Source organism: Alligator mississippiensis, chromosome 6 (genome assembly GCF_030867095.1).
Source record: "Alligator mississippiensis isolate rAllMis1 chromosome 6, rAllMis1, whole genome shotgun sequence".
In the NCBI taxonomy this organism is placed as follows: Eukaryota; Metazoa; Chordata; order Crocodylia; family Alligatoridae; genus Alligator; species Alligator mississippiensis.
The window spans coordinates 101,197,808-101,213,488 of record NC_081829.1 but is presented as its reverse complement, the minus strand read 5'-3'; the positions used below and the strand labels follow the sequence as shown (position 1 = coordinate 101,213,488).

At 50.6% G+C, this 15,681-nt stretch overlaps 1 protein-coding gene across 8 annotated transcripts in view; it reads left to right on the top strand.

Moving 5' to 3' along the window:
• Window positions 1-359: 359 nt before the first annotated feature.
• The window catches only part of ENTPD1 (ectonucleoside triphosphate diphosphohydrolase 1), a 50,073-nt gene continuing 34,751 nt past the window's right edge, over window positions 360-15,681 (top strand). Inside the window, exons 1-3 of one of the 8 annotated variants that reach the window (XM_059730303.1) lie at window positions 3,062-3,331; window positions 3,493-3,671; window positions 3,815-4,040. In XM_059730303.1, coding sequence (XP_059586286.1) covers window positions 3,986-4,040 — 55 coding nt within the window. In that variant the 5' untranslated portion in view covers window positions 3,062-3,331; window positions 3,493-3,671; window positions 3,815-3,985. Of the gene's footprint in view, window positions 1,603-3,061; window positions 3,332-3,492; window positions 4,041-6,069; window positions 6,933-13,328; window positions 13,516-13,707; window positions 13,844-15,681 lie in introns of those variants that run through there. The other 7 variants (XM_059730304.1, XM_019497652.2, XM_019497653.2 and 4 more) reach the window with 7 other exon arrangements.

Sequence of the window (15,681 nt, the reverse complement as noted above, 5' to 3'; positions counted from 1 at the left end):
GCACGCAGGCGTGTGACGTCATCGCGCAGGCGGGCCGGCCCCACCAGGCCCCGCCCCCGGGCCTGGCCCCGCCCCGCCCCGCCCCGCCCGTCGCGGCCGCCGGCAGCTGCGCGTGGCCGCTCTGCTCCGAGTTGCGGTTCCCGTGGGTCGCGCCTGTCCGCCCCGCCCCGCCCCGCGGGTCTCCGGCCGAGGCGGTCAGAGCGCCGGACCCAGGATCTCCGGAAACGTGCCCGTCCCTCGCGGGGCGCCCCGGGGCCGATGCCCCGCGGCACCACGGGGAGCGCACACGCCGGCTGCAGAAATACCTGAGCCTGCCCGCGGGTCTTGAGCGCGCCGGCTTGCCTTATACCTGGTTTCGGGCTGCCGGCGCGGGTCTGGTACAAGACACCAGATTGGCCCACGGGCGCTCGCGGCGCCGCTCCGACGGCAGGGGCAGCCGGCGGTTGCTGTCGGCAGCGCTGCGCCGTGTCCCGCGTGGGGCTCAGCGGCTGCCGGCGCCTGCGGGGAGCGCGAGGTCCGGGGCAGGGGCAGGCGCGTCCCGGCAGACACGGAAGAACAGCAGAGGCGGACGAAAGGCAGACCTTGAGCCGCGCGGAGAATTGCGGCGCTGCCCGGCTGTCGCTGCCCGGTGCTGATAACTGTGTCCTCGCGCTCCTCCCCGCGCCGTCCTCTCGCCGGCTGGCGGCAGCTGGTCGGGGGTGCACGGGGCGCACCTGCCCCCGACAGCTGACACTGGTCCTGTCGGTAGGGCTGGTGCCCCCTGACTGGGCGGCATCTGCAGGTGCCCCCAGACTCGGGAGGCACCAGACGTTCATGTTCTCACCTCAGCTTCAGTCCACACCTCATACCCTTCTCCCCTGCTTTACCCCCAGACCACCGTCTGTGAAAAGCTCCTGTGCCCTCAGGTTTCTTTCCGTGCATCTGGCTCCCTTATCTTCAGTCCCCTCAAGGAACTGCAGGAAGCAGGTGCTATTTGCTGGCACCGTGATGTTCGTCCTGCTGGTTGCGTGGTACCCATTTGTATGGCACAAAGCATAACGGGGTCCCAGTCTCAGTCCATCGTAGACACAGTTGAATATTGATCGCTAACAAAGAACCGCGGGAGGATGGAGATGCGGTGCTCTGGGAAGGCCGATGGACTGGGTAGGGGGGTAAGAAACACCACTAGGTGCCGCCAAGCCTGTGCCTAGGCGCACCGAACGTGTGCAGTCAGTGGTCTGCCTCTACGGAGCAAGGGAGCAACGGCCACGTTGAAGACGACGAGGGAAATCGTGTTGCGGGGGTGCAAACAATCTTGTTTGTGGAAACCCTGAGCAGGGAAAACGTACTACTCCTAGGGAAGGAGGCGTGTGGCCTGACAGGCCAGCGCAGCACAGACCGAGACAGGCAAGGAGACAGACTGCTGGAAGAATTGGACAACTAGTCTTTTGGGAGCACAGAAACTCTGAACGTTTAGTCAAAAAGAAATTCTTTGCCTCCTGTATAGTTTCTGAAAGCCCTTCCCTGGCCGTCCTGTTTGGAATCCACCTGGTTCAGGAGACTTGTCCCTGCCCACCTGCTTTGTTGGGCACAGTCATATGAATTCTGTGCCACCCTGCGAGGGTACGTCTAGGCCAGAACCACTTGGAACCGAGTCCATTTTTATTTTTTAAGCTCTAATTAGGAATAGTATACACAAAATAATCCAGAATTACTTATTTACTCTTAATAGGCACATATGCAAAGGACTAGACAGCACATAATGCACCTGAACAAACAGCCTGGCGCTCTTCTACCCATGTTCTGTTAGGGTCAGAGGAACATTTTAATAAGTTAAAAAAAATTCAGCCTCACATAATACACAACAAGTACTTAAGGGTTGTCTTTCCCTCTAAACTTCCTTAAAATATCTATTGGGTTGAGAAGAAGCATGGAAGAAATTCAGCACAATGAGATGTTTTTGAAAAAATGACAACAGAGTCTAGAATTTAAGCTACTCTGCTGCTAAATCAGGTTTGAAACCACTGCAGGTGAGAGTCATCACATAATGTGACACAGAGAAAGAGAAAAAGCCTGAAGGGAAAAGCTGAGGAAAGAAGTCTATACATCGAATGTGAAGGCTTTTACAATTTCTCTGGACTGTCACAAGGGATAGATCCTGGGGTGAGAGAACCTGGAAAGCAAACAAACACACGAGTCCCCCATGGCCTCCCCCAAAAAGCAGCAGCAAGACAAATAGCAGTCTTGGGGAGCTATCAGTTGTCACTCCAAGACTAAGGCTTGAGCTAGGCTGCGCTGCTTGAAACAAATGATCAAAGCTCTTTGAGGTATCAGAAAAAATGGCCCTAATTTGTGATGGGGTCTCACATTTCTGTCTCCAAGCAGCTCAAGAACCAGACCTACTCTCACTCCTGCAGGTTTTTTGCATAGTTCGGTCTCCCCACTCTGTAAAAAGAAATTTGTCAGGCTGCTTTTGAGGTAGCTGTAATGAAAAGTCTTCCAGACACTGAATGTCAAGGAAGCAGCCCTGTCCTTGACTTTGCAAGTGTCCTGTTTCAAGCTCTCAGTTCTCTCCCTTTCTTCTGAGTAGGCAAAGTATATGCCTCAGTTAAGGAACACAACACTGAAGCTCCCCAGCTGAATTTCACACCATCGTACTTTCCAAGCATAATAGATTTTCCTTTTTTTCATTTGAAAGCAAATTGTCAGACCAGTTTTAATCAGGAATCCTTAAATCTGATCCATTAGCATTGTGCTCACAGGACATGGCTCTCCCCTCCCTTAAGCTAGGCTAAATTAATATTGCCTATGTCCAGCGCAGCTGAATTAAATGGGTAAGGCTTCTGCGGGAGGAGAATCAGGCCTAGAGTAGTTAACATCTGGGGCTTGCTTTGCTAAGATTTTGCTTAGCTAAAATGGCACATTATGAAGATTCAAAAGCTATTCAGACTGCAATGTAGTACTGACTTGTTCAGGCAGTGGACGCAGGCCCTATTTATGGGGAAAGGGGGCTTGAAATGAAGGCTTATTTTTCTCCTTGCAATCCTGGAAAGAAGACATTGCCAGTGGTTGGGATGACCTTGGCAGTTCCCTGGGAAAGTGCTCCTCCTCCCAGGTGGGGCACATGAAACCCGCAGGGATTCCCCTTCCCCAGCCCCTGCAGGGTCAGGGCTGGCTGTTACTCAGCCGGATGAGAGGGAGACTGGGGAGCAGGCAGGAAAAGCAGTTTTCTGCCTCAGGGCCCTGGCTCCCTCCAACATCTGCTTCCCACGGGTGCGCTGCTCCAATCCTGAAGGCTAGAACGTGTGGCAGTGACCTTGGAAAGATGCAGCAGGGAGTCAAAAGACAATAGGTCTGTCTCATCACTAAGTGTAGGGAAAGATTTGTGAAGGGGTTTAAACAATTTGTTGTAGAATATACAAGTGCTGTCCCTCCTGGCCTGCCCCTGCCTTCCTTTTGTTCTTAAAATCGCACAACTAAAGCTGTTTCCTTTGCTCTTCTGTTCCTTCCCAGGCAGAGCCAGCTTCAGGCTGCAGTTGCCCCTGTGTTCTCTTGGCACTCTGAAGCCACAACATGCCTCAGCTGTTTCTCCTCCTGCAGGTGGACCATCTGCCCCTTTCCCCTGGAAGAGCAGGGAGCGATCTCGCAGAGAGGGTGCTGAGGCCCAGGGGCCACTAGTTGTTTCAGGGCAGGTAGGTAGAGGAGCGGCTGTGTTTGAAAAGAAGGGGGAAGGGAGCATATCAGCCCCTGCTCGTTTCTTCCCAGCCTGGTACAAGAGCAGTAGGCGGGAGCCTTCTCTGCTCCCTCCTCTCCTGCAAAAATGGAGATTTTTCAGAAACAGGAGCTGGCTCCTGGGCTGCCTGGAGGCCTCAGCAACTCTAGGAGGACGAGCGGAGGAGGAGCAGAAGGGCCCACATGAGCCTCTGATGCAGAGATCCAGGAATCCTGAGCACGCACCACCACCTCTCCTGCGGTGCCCAAGACTGCTTCATCCGTTGTTCTAGAGATGGACGTGGACACTCGTGCATCTTGCCAGAGCCTGCCCTATTCTGGAAGTGCTGGTCTGTATATCTCAGTCACTGTTACTTGATTACTAATTCCCCTTTTGGAGGAGGGTGGGGGTGTGAGCACACTTCTTCTGTGGCCACAGGGGTCAGGACAAGGAGATCTAGCTTGGAGATCAGGAAGAGCTTTCTCTGTGCAGGTGGTTCAGCATTGGGCCAGCTGCTTGGAGAAGTGGCATCTCCATTGCTGGAAGTTTTAAAGAACAGGTTAGAAAGAAATATACTTCTCTAGGGTGTTTTTTGGGGGGCGGGGATCCTGCCATGAGCAGGGGGTTGTCCTGGATGCGGCCTCATGAGGTCACTCTGGGAGTCTCGGTAGATCACAGACTCATTGGGGTGTCGTGTGGTGCAGCTGCATAAAAGGCAAATGTGGTCTTGAGCGTCAGTAGGAGCATCAGATACAAGAGACGGGAGGCAATAGTGCCTCTCTACGTGGCACTTGTTAGGCCCCATCTAGGGCATTGTGTGCAGTTCTGGGCTCCACGTTTTAAAAAGGACGTGGAGAAGTTAGGAAGAGGCTCCAGAGGTAGGTGACAAAAATGATGATGAAGAGCTTGGAAAGCACGTCATACGAGGAAGGGCTAAAGGAGCTGAGCACATTTAGCTTGCAGAAAAGGTGCTGAAGAGAGGACAGGGCAGCAGTCTTCAGATATTTCAAGGGTTGCCATAAAGAAGAGGGAAAACACCATTTCTCTCTTACTGCGGAGAGTAGCACAGACACAGCTGCCGAGAACATCTTTCAAAAGAGAGACTGAACAGCAGAGGCAGAAAGGTGATGAGCATAGCTAGCAGCGATGGGAGTAGAATTCCACATAAAAAAAATCTGAGAGCCTGGAAACCTGTCTTTGGGGAGGGTGTGTAATAGAAAGGCATGCCAGTCCCATCCTCTCTCCATCCTGTAACATGAAAACAAGGGACCACTCAATGACATTAGAAAAATAAAAATTCAGGGTGAAAATGGGAGTAATCAAGGTGCTTGCTTTAGCAGGATGTTTCTGAGAAGAGTACTATGTAAAAGGCTTGTGTTCTTAAAATAATTATTCTGGGATCATCCAGAGAGTCTGGAGCACTGCTGTCAAGCCCCACTGTTCACAGACTCCTAGAACAGTAGGGCTGGAATCGCAGAATCGCGGGCCTCCTTGGGTCCAAACCCCTGCCCGAGGCAGGACCATCCCTATCCAGCCCCATCACCTAACCTCTACTACAGCCAGTCCCAACACAACGCCAGACATAACCCAAACCTGCCACAGGGAAAGCAGGGGGCCCTGGCAGCCAGCATCCTGCTTCTGTAAAGGTTCTTGAAAAACACTCGGATCCCAGGCAGAGGCCGTGTTCCCCACCAACGAGGGAGGCAAACCTCCCCGGTCCAGTCTCTCTGCGGCGACTGGTATGACTCTGATCAAAGGGGCAGACCTCAAGGTAACCTGCAGCATCCTCTGAGAACACTTTCATGCTGAAGCCACGGTGTGACATAGAGGCAGTTTTCTACAGCTACAGTCTGGCTCTGCTCCTCGGGCATGCAGGTGATGGGTACTGCAGCTGCTGGATATGTTTCAAGGCAGAAGGTCCAATAACTTCCTTCCTCCTCTGCAAATACAGCAAGCAGATGCCTGCAGTGCTGCACGGGGGCCCGGCCACTGGTTGTTCTGTTATCTGCCGACTGATCAGTTGCTTCGGAGGCATTTCTCGAAGACACGCTAGTCAGGTTTCTAAATCCTGCAGACCTGTCCCAGAGATCCCTTTGCTCCCAAGGTTCCTCCGCTCTTTCTGTGGTCGTTTCCTTCCCCTGCTCTCACCCAGGGAGGCTGAAAGGTCTCTGGCTTCCACTCCAGCGCTTTCCAGTCCCGTCTCCCTGTTCCCTCGAGGTCAAGCTAGCATGCCCCAAGTGCCTATCTCCACTTGGGCACTGACTTCCCTTTACCCAGGCTGGATGATTATTTTGGCTTGGGGGCCACTTCAGGAACGGTGGCAAGCTGGTGGGGAGGAGGGGTGGGGGCGAAAGGGTGCTGACCTGGTGTAGTTGGGGGCAGGGGATGTTGACATGGCTTGGCTTGGCTTGGCATGGCAGGGCGGAGGGGCCAGGGAATTGATCCTACCTGGCCCGGTCCCATCTGTCCCGCACCTACTGGTGGGGGGTACCAAATGGAGCGGGCAGACGGGCATGGTCTCTATGGCGACCGGCCCAGATCCCTGCAGCCCAGACACAATCCCTTGGCAGGCTGGATCTGGCCCGTAGGCCATATTTTATTGGCCCCTGCCCTTACCACATTGCCTGCTGCCCTGCGTCCTGAAGAGTGTGTGTGTGTGCACGCGCACATAACCTCTGGAGCAGGATATTTCTGAGACAAAAGTACGCCTTAATGAGGCCAAAAAAGGAGCTGTGGCATTGGAGGGAGAAATATCAACCTCCCGTGAAGCTGACCGTGTTAAAACTGTCGATGTTTGCTGTCATCAGGCTTCAGCAGTTAAGGTAATTTTTTGCTGGGGGCAGGGGACGTGTCTCCTGCTACTCTGGGTGCTGCTCCCATCCTAGGAGCCTGGCTACCCCGCTCCACGTCGCTGATCTGATTTCTGGGCTGAACTCCCCCTGCAGACTCTGGGCTGTGTGGAAATTACTGGTTTCCTCTATTTTATTTTTATATGCTGAAGCTTCCTCCTCCGATTGTCTGGAACCTTATCAGAGCAAAAATGTTCATCTGCCTTGGGACTGGCGGCTTATTTTTCTTTTCCAGACACATCTGTGTATCTCAGAGACTGCTCTTCCCTCCCCGGTTACAACAGACATAGAATTCTGCCAGGAAGGGCACCCGGGCAGAAGGAGAAACGAGCACGCTGCAGAATCAGGATCTCACTTCCACTTCTCAATCAATCCCAAGTAGAGCGCGGCAGGTGATGGTGTGGCAGAGCCTCCTGCACCCTGTGCCTGGGGGGATGAGGGCTTCCACCTGCCTCAACAAGGAGGTTTCCCTGCACTGCTGGTCACGCTTCTTCCCCTAGCCCCCTCCCTCAGTTCCCCTGGGGTTTGTGTGTGTTTGTCTAATTTGAATGGTTGCATAAATTTATATCCATACAACTCTGCTTCATTTAGAGCGTGCAATCTTTTGAGCCCTGTCTCGGGTAGATTTTTGTGGAGCAGCTCCATTCTTCTGGGTGCTATATAATGTATATATGTATATGTATATAATAGCCAGTAACCAGAGCACTATAATCCCCTCTCTAGGGGAGCCACTGATACTCCTGCTGACATGTACTTGTAGACTATGATCCTGTCACCACTAACTCTTGTCTTTGATAAGGAGCTCAGTCTGTTTAACTTAAGTCTTTTGCTAGAGGACATGTTTTCCTATCCCCTGTTCACTTGTGGACCTCTCTTTGCAATCGTCTCAGTTTTGTCACCAACTTTCTTGAATCTGATAGCAGCTTGTAATCCATTTTATATGCTGTGCTGATTTTGTATTGTTCTAGTTTGACGACAGCAGAGATCATGTGGTATGAAGTCAAATGCCTTGCATCACCATGCATTACTATTACTTTTATAGCCAAACTTTAGTTTTTATAAAAAATATCAAGTTAATTAGTCTGATCTGTTTTCCATGAGCCTATGTTGATTGGCATTCATTTTATTCCCCTCCTTCAATTTGTTATTAATCGTGTCCCATGTTACTTGTTCCATTACTTTGCACAGGAATGATGTCAGGGTGGTAGGCCTACAGCTACAAGTCCTCTTGTTTATCTTTTTTAAATATTGCCATATGAGCTTTCTTCAGTTATTCTGGCATTTGCCCAATGTTCCAAGACTCATTGAAAATCTGCTTTGACCCCAAAGAGGTGCAGGCCAGCTCTTACAAACTCTCAGACGCATGTTATCTTACACAAACACGATCAACTTTAACAGCAGCTGTTTGGCATTCTCCTGAGTTACTTTGTGTGGCAGTATGTTATCCATGACGCTCAGGATTGGAGTCAAAGCCTCGGGAGGTGTCTCGTGCTCCAACATTCCTGCAGTGATGTTGAATATTCCTACAGGATGTCCAACAATGTTGTATAATCTCATTAATTTATATGTCAAGCTCTATCTTAAAATGAATTGCTTCCATTTTAAAATAATCTTTGTTTCAGTATCTCTACTTTCAGAATGGAAATTACTTTGTTATAAAAGAATTATATATATTTGCAAATATGCAACATAATTCTTTAGTGAATATTCTATTTCTACTATGTTATTACTAACATGTCCATATAATGGGTCAATATGATAGGATTATTTTTCTTGTTGATATACTTTTAAAAACTCCAAATTTGTAGCCTCGTTTTGACTTCTTTTTGCTTCCCTTACCAATTTCCTCACTTCCTTCTCTCTAGCTTGTATTCATGGCTACCAGCTTCATAGTTGCCAACTTCCTCTTTTTTTGTATTTGTTAAATATATATTTTACTGCTGCTTTTACTTGCATGCTAAACCAACCCTGTTTCTAGCCAGCATGGTCTCTCTGGACTGTGGGACTGACTTTGGGCACCTTCTACAATATCCTTAGACAGTTGCTTTGATTATAATTCAGATTTGTCTGTTTTAATTCTTTCACAAAATTTCTTCAGTTCATACTTGTGTTTGATGTTGTGAAATTGCCCCTTTAAAACGCCTTGTTACCTATATTACTGGTTTGGACTTATTCTGTTTGCACATAATAAATGTAATCGAGTCTTGACCAGCTGTACATAAGCAACAAGTAAGATTTAGTTCTGACAGCAGGTCCTCTTATCCGTCATCATAAAGACAGATTACAGATTCCCTTCCTGTTGGGTGCAGCACTTGATAAGTTAGAAATTCTAATCTGCAGTTTTCAGAAGTTTAAGTGTTGGCAGCTGGACCAGAGTCCCAGCACAGAATCATAGAAATTAGGGTTGGAAGGAGGTCATCTAGTCCAGGCCCCTGCTCAAAGCAGGGCCAGCCCCAACTAGATCATCCCAGCCAAAGTTTTGTCTAGCCAGATCTTAAAAGCCTCCAAGGATGGCGACTCTACCACCTCTCTGGGTAACCTGTCCTAGTGCTTCACTACCCAACTGCTGAGAATCTTTTTCCTAATGTCTAACCTAAACTTCCCTTGCTGCAACTTAAGCCTGTTGCTCCTTGTCATCTGCTGCCACTCAGAGCAGTCCAGCTCCATCCTCTTTGCAGCCCCCTGCAGGGAGCTGAAGGCTGCTGTGTGTCACACACTGAAATCCCCAGGAATAGCCAGCTGTTTTCCCTACACTTTATAGACAAGGCTTAAAAGAATTGGTTGTCCTGTTCTTTAACAGGTTTACTGTTTTGTAACAGGCATCAGCCACGCTTTGTCTCATGCTTCGTTTCCTCCATGTCCGTCCATGGGCGTTCAGCAGCCTTTGCTGCTGAGTTATCCCCAGCTGAGGCAGGTAAAGCCGTTCCATGCAGAGTGCCATTCTCCTTCTCTCTTGACTATGCAACCCTTCCTAAATAGGCAGCAACTAGTGACTTTTCCCACTGGGTTTCATTGGTATCAGTAGGTCAAAATGATGTTTGTAAACGAGCAGTTGTAATACTCCCCCTACTTATTGCCTTGGATGCTGACTTTGGTATACGGGGAAATTAAAGATTTTCTTCTCTCCACAGCTGTGGACACTTTGATTACTGTTATTCTGGGCATCCTGATCTTGTGTGAAATGAGTGCAGTTTTGCTCTCTTCTTCCCCAGCTTTTCCATCAGTGTACCATCCTCCTGGCCAGCCTAACCAGCCCTAAGCTGTGCAGTCCTCTCTTTCCTAATGATCCACAAGAGCAAGACCTTCTACTTTACCTCTTCAGATCTGGTTTGGCTCTGCCCGAACTCATGTGATGGGAGGGATCTGGGAGAAGATTACTTGGACCACTCTCTTCTGCAGCATCCTCTGGCTTGGTCTGTAACCGGGTGAATTATCATATGAAGTAGTGTTGGTGATTGGTATACCACCCACCCCAACAAAGGCTCAGGGCAGCTTACCATAAAAACCAACAACACCATAGCATAAAAACAGAAGGGTGCCAAGAACAAAAACAACTTAGAAGACAACTGGAACATCAGGATAAAACAGGGATCCCCTAGCCAACACCTGGCTCTAGGTTTGTTTGCTAAACGCCTGCCCAAGTTCTTACAGCACTTCCAGGAGATGTCCGGACTCGGGCTCTGGCAGCCTTAAGAGGGAAGGAGTTCCAGAGCTGAGGAGCAACTGCAGACGACGACCTCCCCTGCATTTTTGCCAGGGAGACTTGGTGTGCTAACGGCACTTGTGTGCGGTTGCTCTCAGGTGACCCTAGGGATTGTGATGGAGCATAAGGGAGAAGGCAGTAGGCCCAGACCATAGAGGGCCTTTTAGGTCAAAACCAGCAGCCCAAATTGTGCCCAGAAAGCTCCTGGGAGGCAGTGCAGACTCTGGAAGGCTGGAGGTATGAGCCCTAACAACCCGCCCCTGGCAGAGGTGGCTGCCGTGTTCTGCAGCAGCCCTATGCAGAGCACATCCTAGCAGTCTAGCCTTGAGGTTACAAAGGCCAGATCAGAGTCTGAAAGGAAAGGTTACAGCCTCCTCGTCACTAGGCACCATCACTGGTAGAGGTTGCCCTTTGCTCCAGCCATCTCATGACGTGTCAGGTCTTGGCTCTGGGAAGGTAGCATGCCACCCTGCTCAGTTTACCCGCCCATCGCAGAGCATTCTTCCATCCTAGTGCAGCATCCCCGAGAAGATCCTCTGTCTTCTGGAGATGGCTGGAGATCCTCTTGTGGGCACAGCTGCTTACCCTGCGGGTGGGCTGAGCAGCCATCCTCAAGTACATGCTCTGCACCAGCTGGTTTTGCAGAGAGCTTTTCTGCAGTTTCCAAACTGAGAACCTATTAACGATGGGCTAGTGATAGCTGTACGGCTCCTGGTCCTCTTTACTCTTGTGCTCACAGCCTGCCCATCTCCTTCTTCCAGCTGTGTCACATAATATCCAGTCCTTTTGCCTTTGGCAGCTCTGAACTGTGTTTCTGATTTCCTGTCTCTCTGTTTTCTTTATGGCCAGTTCCTCCTTTTCTTGACTCAGGGGCAGCGATGCTTCCTGAGTCTGGCTGTTTGAGAGCAGCTCAGTCTCTCCGATGCACTGTAGGGTCAATACTTGTCCTTTCAAACCATGAATCTTTCTTTTGGCAGGGTCATAAACCTGCATTCATGATGAAGAAGTAGCTTGAGGCAGGAGAAAATAAATGGCTCATCCTTTGCCACTTTTCGCCACCACTCCATTGCTGATTGTCACGGTATTGCATGTCGTACCTAGAAGGAAAGCTTTGTTCTCTCCCCACAGCACATGAACCTGGGCTAATCTGTAATGAGGAGACTGGCTTTACAGTTACAGCGCAGGGCTTGGCATCTGGACTCTGTTTCTTGCTGTGTCATAGGCTCCCTGTATGACCTCGGACAAATTTATTATGCATTTCCAAAAATGGACAGTAGTTTTGGATACCTCGGTTCATAGCTGCTAGAACAGGCCACGTGGCCAAGAGAAGAAGAATTGGTCATTAGTTGCTGTCTGGGACAATTAACACAAGTCTGAAGGCAATGTACAGCTGCTGTTGCCTCTGCGTGGCAATTAACTCTAGTGTTCACAAGCACTAGCTGAGCCCTGAGTCCTGCTGAGCTGTTTCTGCTTCAGAAGTGGAGCTTGTCAGTGAAGGCCTGTGGAAGATGGTGATAGTGCCAGGGCACTTTGCATAAGGGTGGGCAGTATTTTCTCTGTGTCTAAACAGCAGTGACAGGCAGAAACCTGCTTGGGGTCCTAGAGGAAGGCAGTAACGCAGCAAGGGGGTGCGGGCCCTGGTGCCCCACTCCGGGTGCAGAGCCAATCTCCTCTCCTCTGTCTGGCATTTCTAAGGTGCCCACCACCGCAGTAGGCACACACTGGTGCATGCAGAAGTGCTGCAGGCTCTGGCCACAAAGCATTTTGCTGCATTAAACAGGTGGTCAGTGTCCTTTAACGTGGTCTAAGGGTCTTGAGGACTCTTCACCCTAATTTCTGTTGTGCTGGCTTAGTCAGGGGGCCACGTTGCCTACACTGATGGGCACGAGCTCTTCAGAGTGCTTCAGAGAAGTGTAATTAGGAGCTCTAGGAGGAAAATTCTCAGTAAAGGAGAATTTAAGAGGAATCTCTGGAAACGTTGCTTGACACAAGATGTGTGGGGCATGAAGCAGTCTCCCAGAGGAGGACGTGGAAGTTCTGTGCACGGGACTTTTAAACTGGAGCGGCTGCGGGCACGTGGGCAGTGGGCACCGGTCCTCGAGCAAGTGGATTCTGGGCTTCCTGGGGTATCTGTGGTAGAGACAGAAGGGAAACTGGTGGTGCATTGCCTACGTGCTAAATGTGATAGTGACCTTTTCCCCTTCCTTGAAGGGCAGTTTTGTTCCAAAAAGTGTCTGTAAAAATGACTTGTTCATACCCATCAGACCTGCTACTTCTCTGTATCAACAATCAATGTACTGAGGTTGCCCAGGTATCACGGAGGCAGACTGGCCTCCACACCCTTTTCTGGGTGTGGCAGTGTATGAAACGGGGAAGACTGAGCTCTTCTTCAGGAGCCTGCCTGCATTTACAAGGCTGGCAGTTAGAAACCTCTCCTTACTTGTAAACTGAGCAAGTTGTTTCTGGGACTGCAGGCAGCTGATAAACTTGTGCTGCAAGCTATTTTCACAGGCATGTTTTGGGGCAGGGACCTTAAATAAGGGTCTAAATAATTAAACCATTTTTTCCGCCTTGTAGAAGCTTCCTCTAGGTGAAGACAAGAGGTTCAGTGGCTGGTGGGTGAGTGTTGGTGAGGGGTGCAGGGCTGCGATGGGAGGTGGACGCAGTGGACTGACAGGTCATTAGGGCTGACCACTTCTCTAACCAGCGACTCTTCTTCCCCTTCTGCACATTGTCTTCTTTCCTGGGGCTGAAGCTGGGGAAGGTGAAGTTGGTTGAATCAACAGATGCAAGTGAAGGGGAGCACCGTTATCGCCTTTATAAATCAGGCCTCTCACAGACAGGCTTGCTGGAGCCAAGGAAGTCTGGCGAGTGTTAGATGACTTCAAAGGCTGACAAGTAATCGCTCTGTTTGCAGCCAAGGCTCTACTTCCCTCTGAGAAGTGCCACTACAGCCAGCTGCGGACCTGCCTGTGGGTACACCCCCAACGGGGGAAGGTGTAGGTTGTTCTTTCTGACAAATAGCTGCCACAAGCCGGGGAGGCAAGGGGCTGCAGCCCCCCGCTGATTCCTTCCTTAAAGGAAAAGCAGAGGGTGACCTGCTGCTAGGTTCCTTCTGAGTCATGCAGCAGAGTTAAACTAACCCCTCCCACAGCCATGGACCGTTAAATAGCCCAGTTTCATGTGCACCTCTCAGTCCGGCAGCTCAGCGCCAGCAGAGGCTGAGAAAGGAGGAGGGGAGCGAGCACTGGTATTGATGGATGAGCCAAAGGGTAAGAACAAACATGAGATGTTCTGAATTTGAAAAGCCAAATCCTCTCTGGGGAAAGGCTTGGGGGCGGAGAGGCACTTGGGGGAACTTTTCAAGCTGCTTAGACGTGCTGTGACGTCAGTCTCGCCACAAACAAAACTTGGAGCAGTTGATGAATATTCATGAGAGATTCATTCAGATTTGTCATTCAGGAGTGAACTAGTTCTGGGCTCACAGCGGCCAAATGCATCTTGGAACGGCAGAGGAGACACGACTACATGCGTTCCTCGTGAAGGAGCTCCGTGTGCTTGTTCCAGGATGGTGATTCTCCGCTGGGTAGATTTATTCCGGTCTGTGCTGCATGCAGCCTTCCTCTGGTCCTTCTCTAGTGCAAAATTAGCACAAGTTTCTGGGGTTTCATTGCTCAGGCAGTGACGAGAAGGGGCACTGCCAGTGCCAAGGGACCCAGAGCTGGCAGTGCGTATGTGTGTGTCTGTCGCTGTGTCTCTAGAGCTCAGAGAGCAGAGGCAAGAGTTGTAGCGGCTGGTCACCGGGTCATGCAATGCGGATGCCAGCCCATCAGGCTCTGTTCCCTGTGCTACTGCAGCTTGGAGGTGACAGGTGTCAGCAAGGCTGGCCCTAAGGGGCTCTGACATCCTCTCTCCGGGGATCTCAGTCTCAGGTGTTACCTGTGTCACTGCAGAGTGTGGCGAGCAAGTGTGGCGGGTATGTTTCTTGTGACAGGTGCTGGAAGTGGTGCGGTCTTGTGATGAACTTGCGGCGCTGGGCCGGGAAAGGGGAAAGGGCAGGGGGGATGACACTGAGATGGGAGGGTGCCCTGCTGGAGCCTGTGGTACCACAGTGCCATGGTGCTGCTTCCGCGGGGGGCAAGGAGCTTGGGGTGCAGAGCCGGAAGGGGTCTCACAGCGGCATCTTGGGCAGGAAGGGACCTCCTGAGTCACTGGTGGAGGGCATGACTCTTGAGCCCCTGGTGTTGGCAGAAGCTTGACTCCTGGCAGAGCTAGCAGCTGCTGTCCTCCCTGATGCTGGCATTGGAGCTTCCTCATCTTGGACCCCTGAACGGGTGTTGTCTGTAGCACGTTGGCATGAGGGCTCATATTGCCTCCTTGGGGTCTCTTCAGGGTATCCCCACACAGCTGAGCTGCCCTGTGTTGCTGCCTGGGCTCCGCAGTAATGTTTCTGCCAAGCAGCTGACAGCACAACTGAGGTTCCCCCTTTTCTTGGTGTATGACAAGATCTCTGGGAGTGTCGTCCTGTAGTTTCTGTTTGTAATCTGGTGGCACATGGCATAGTCGGCCTTTTGTAGAAATGTTCCCATGCTTGAATCTATTCTTACATGCTGGACATTTTGCACTCTCTGTATGGTAACTCCCACGTTAGTCTGCTGCCTGGTGTCTGGTACAGACTGGTAGAAGGATTTGCATGGGGGTTCTTTAAACATGTAGCTGGAATACAGGCTAATAGGAGACTGGCAAGGGTCTGGGCAGAAGCTTTGCAGTGAAACGGAAACACAGAAAGAGACTCTGATAATACTGTCCTGATTATTCTAAGGAAGTTCCTTGATCAGTGTTTGCAGAAAGTGATTCTTTGCCACTGTCACACTGACAGGATATTGGCAGGTGATTCCCTTTGCACCTACATAAATACAGTCAAATGCCAAAATTCTGCAGTCCCTGAGACTTTAATCTGGGGAAGCCGGCGAATGGTCTGGATGGAAAGACTATCCACCAGGTCCAAACTACCTCATGGTTTAATGCAGGCATTGGTGAAGTAGGAGGTTATTCTATTAATTTGTGCAATGGAGAGAGAAGTCGAAAATATTTATATATAGTTTGCCTTTGCTGAGGAAGAAGATAAGAATAGCTGCAGAAGTGTTGCTAAAAAAGTTTTGTTCCAAAAAGGAAATGCAATGCACGAAAGGAGGTGTCTTTACCAAAGGAGGTGAGGCAGCCTAGGGAGTGTCTAAGAGCTGTCAGGGCAGAGCACTGTGACTCGGGCAACTGGAAGGAAGAAGGTCTAATTGACTGCCCAGTGTTGGGGCTTTGAGCAAGGACCGTGCAGAAGAATTCTAGCGAATGTCCGAGCTAATCCTGGAAGAGGTGCTGCAAGCCTCTAGCTGGGGGGCAGAAATGCAAGTCACCTTCCAATGTGCAGTGGAAGCTGGTGA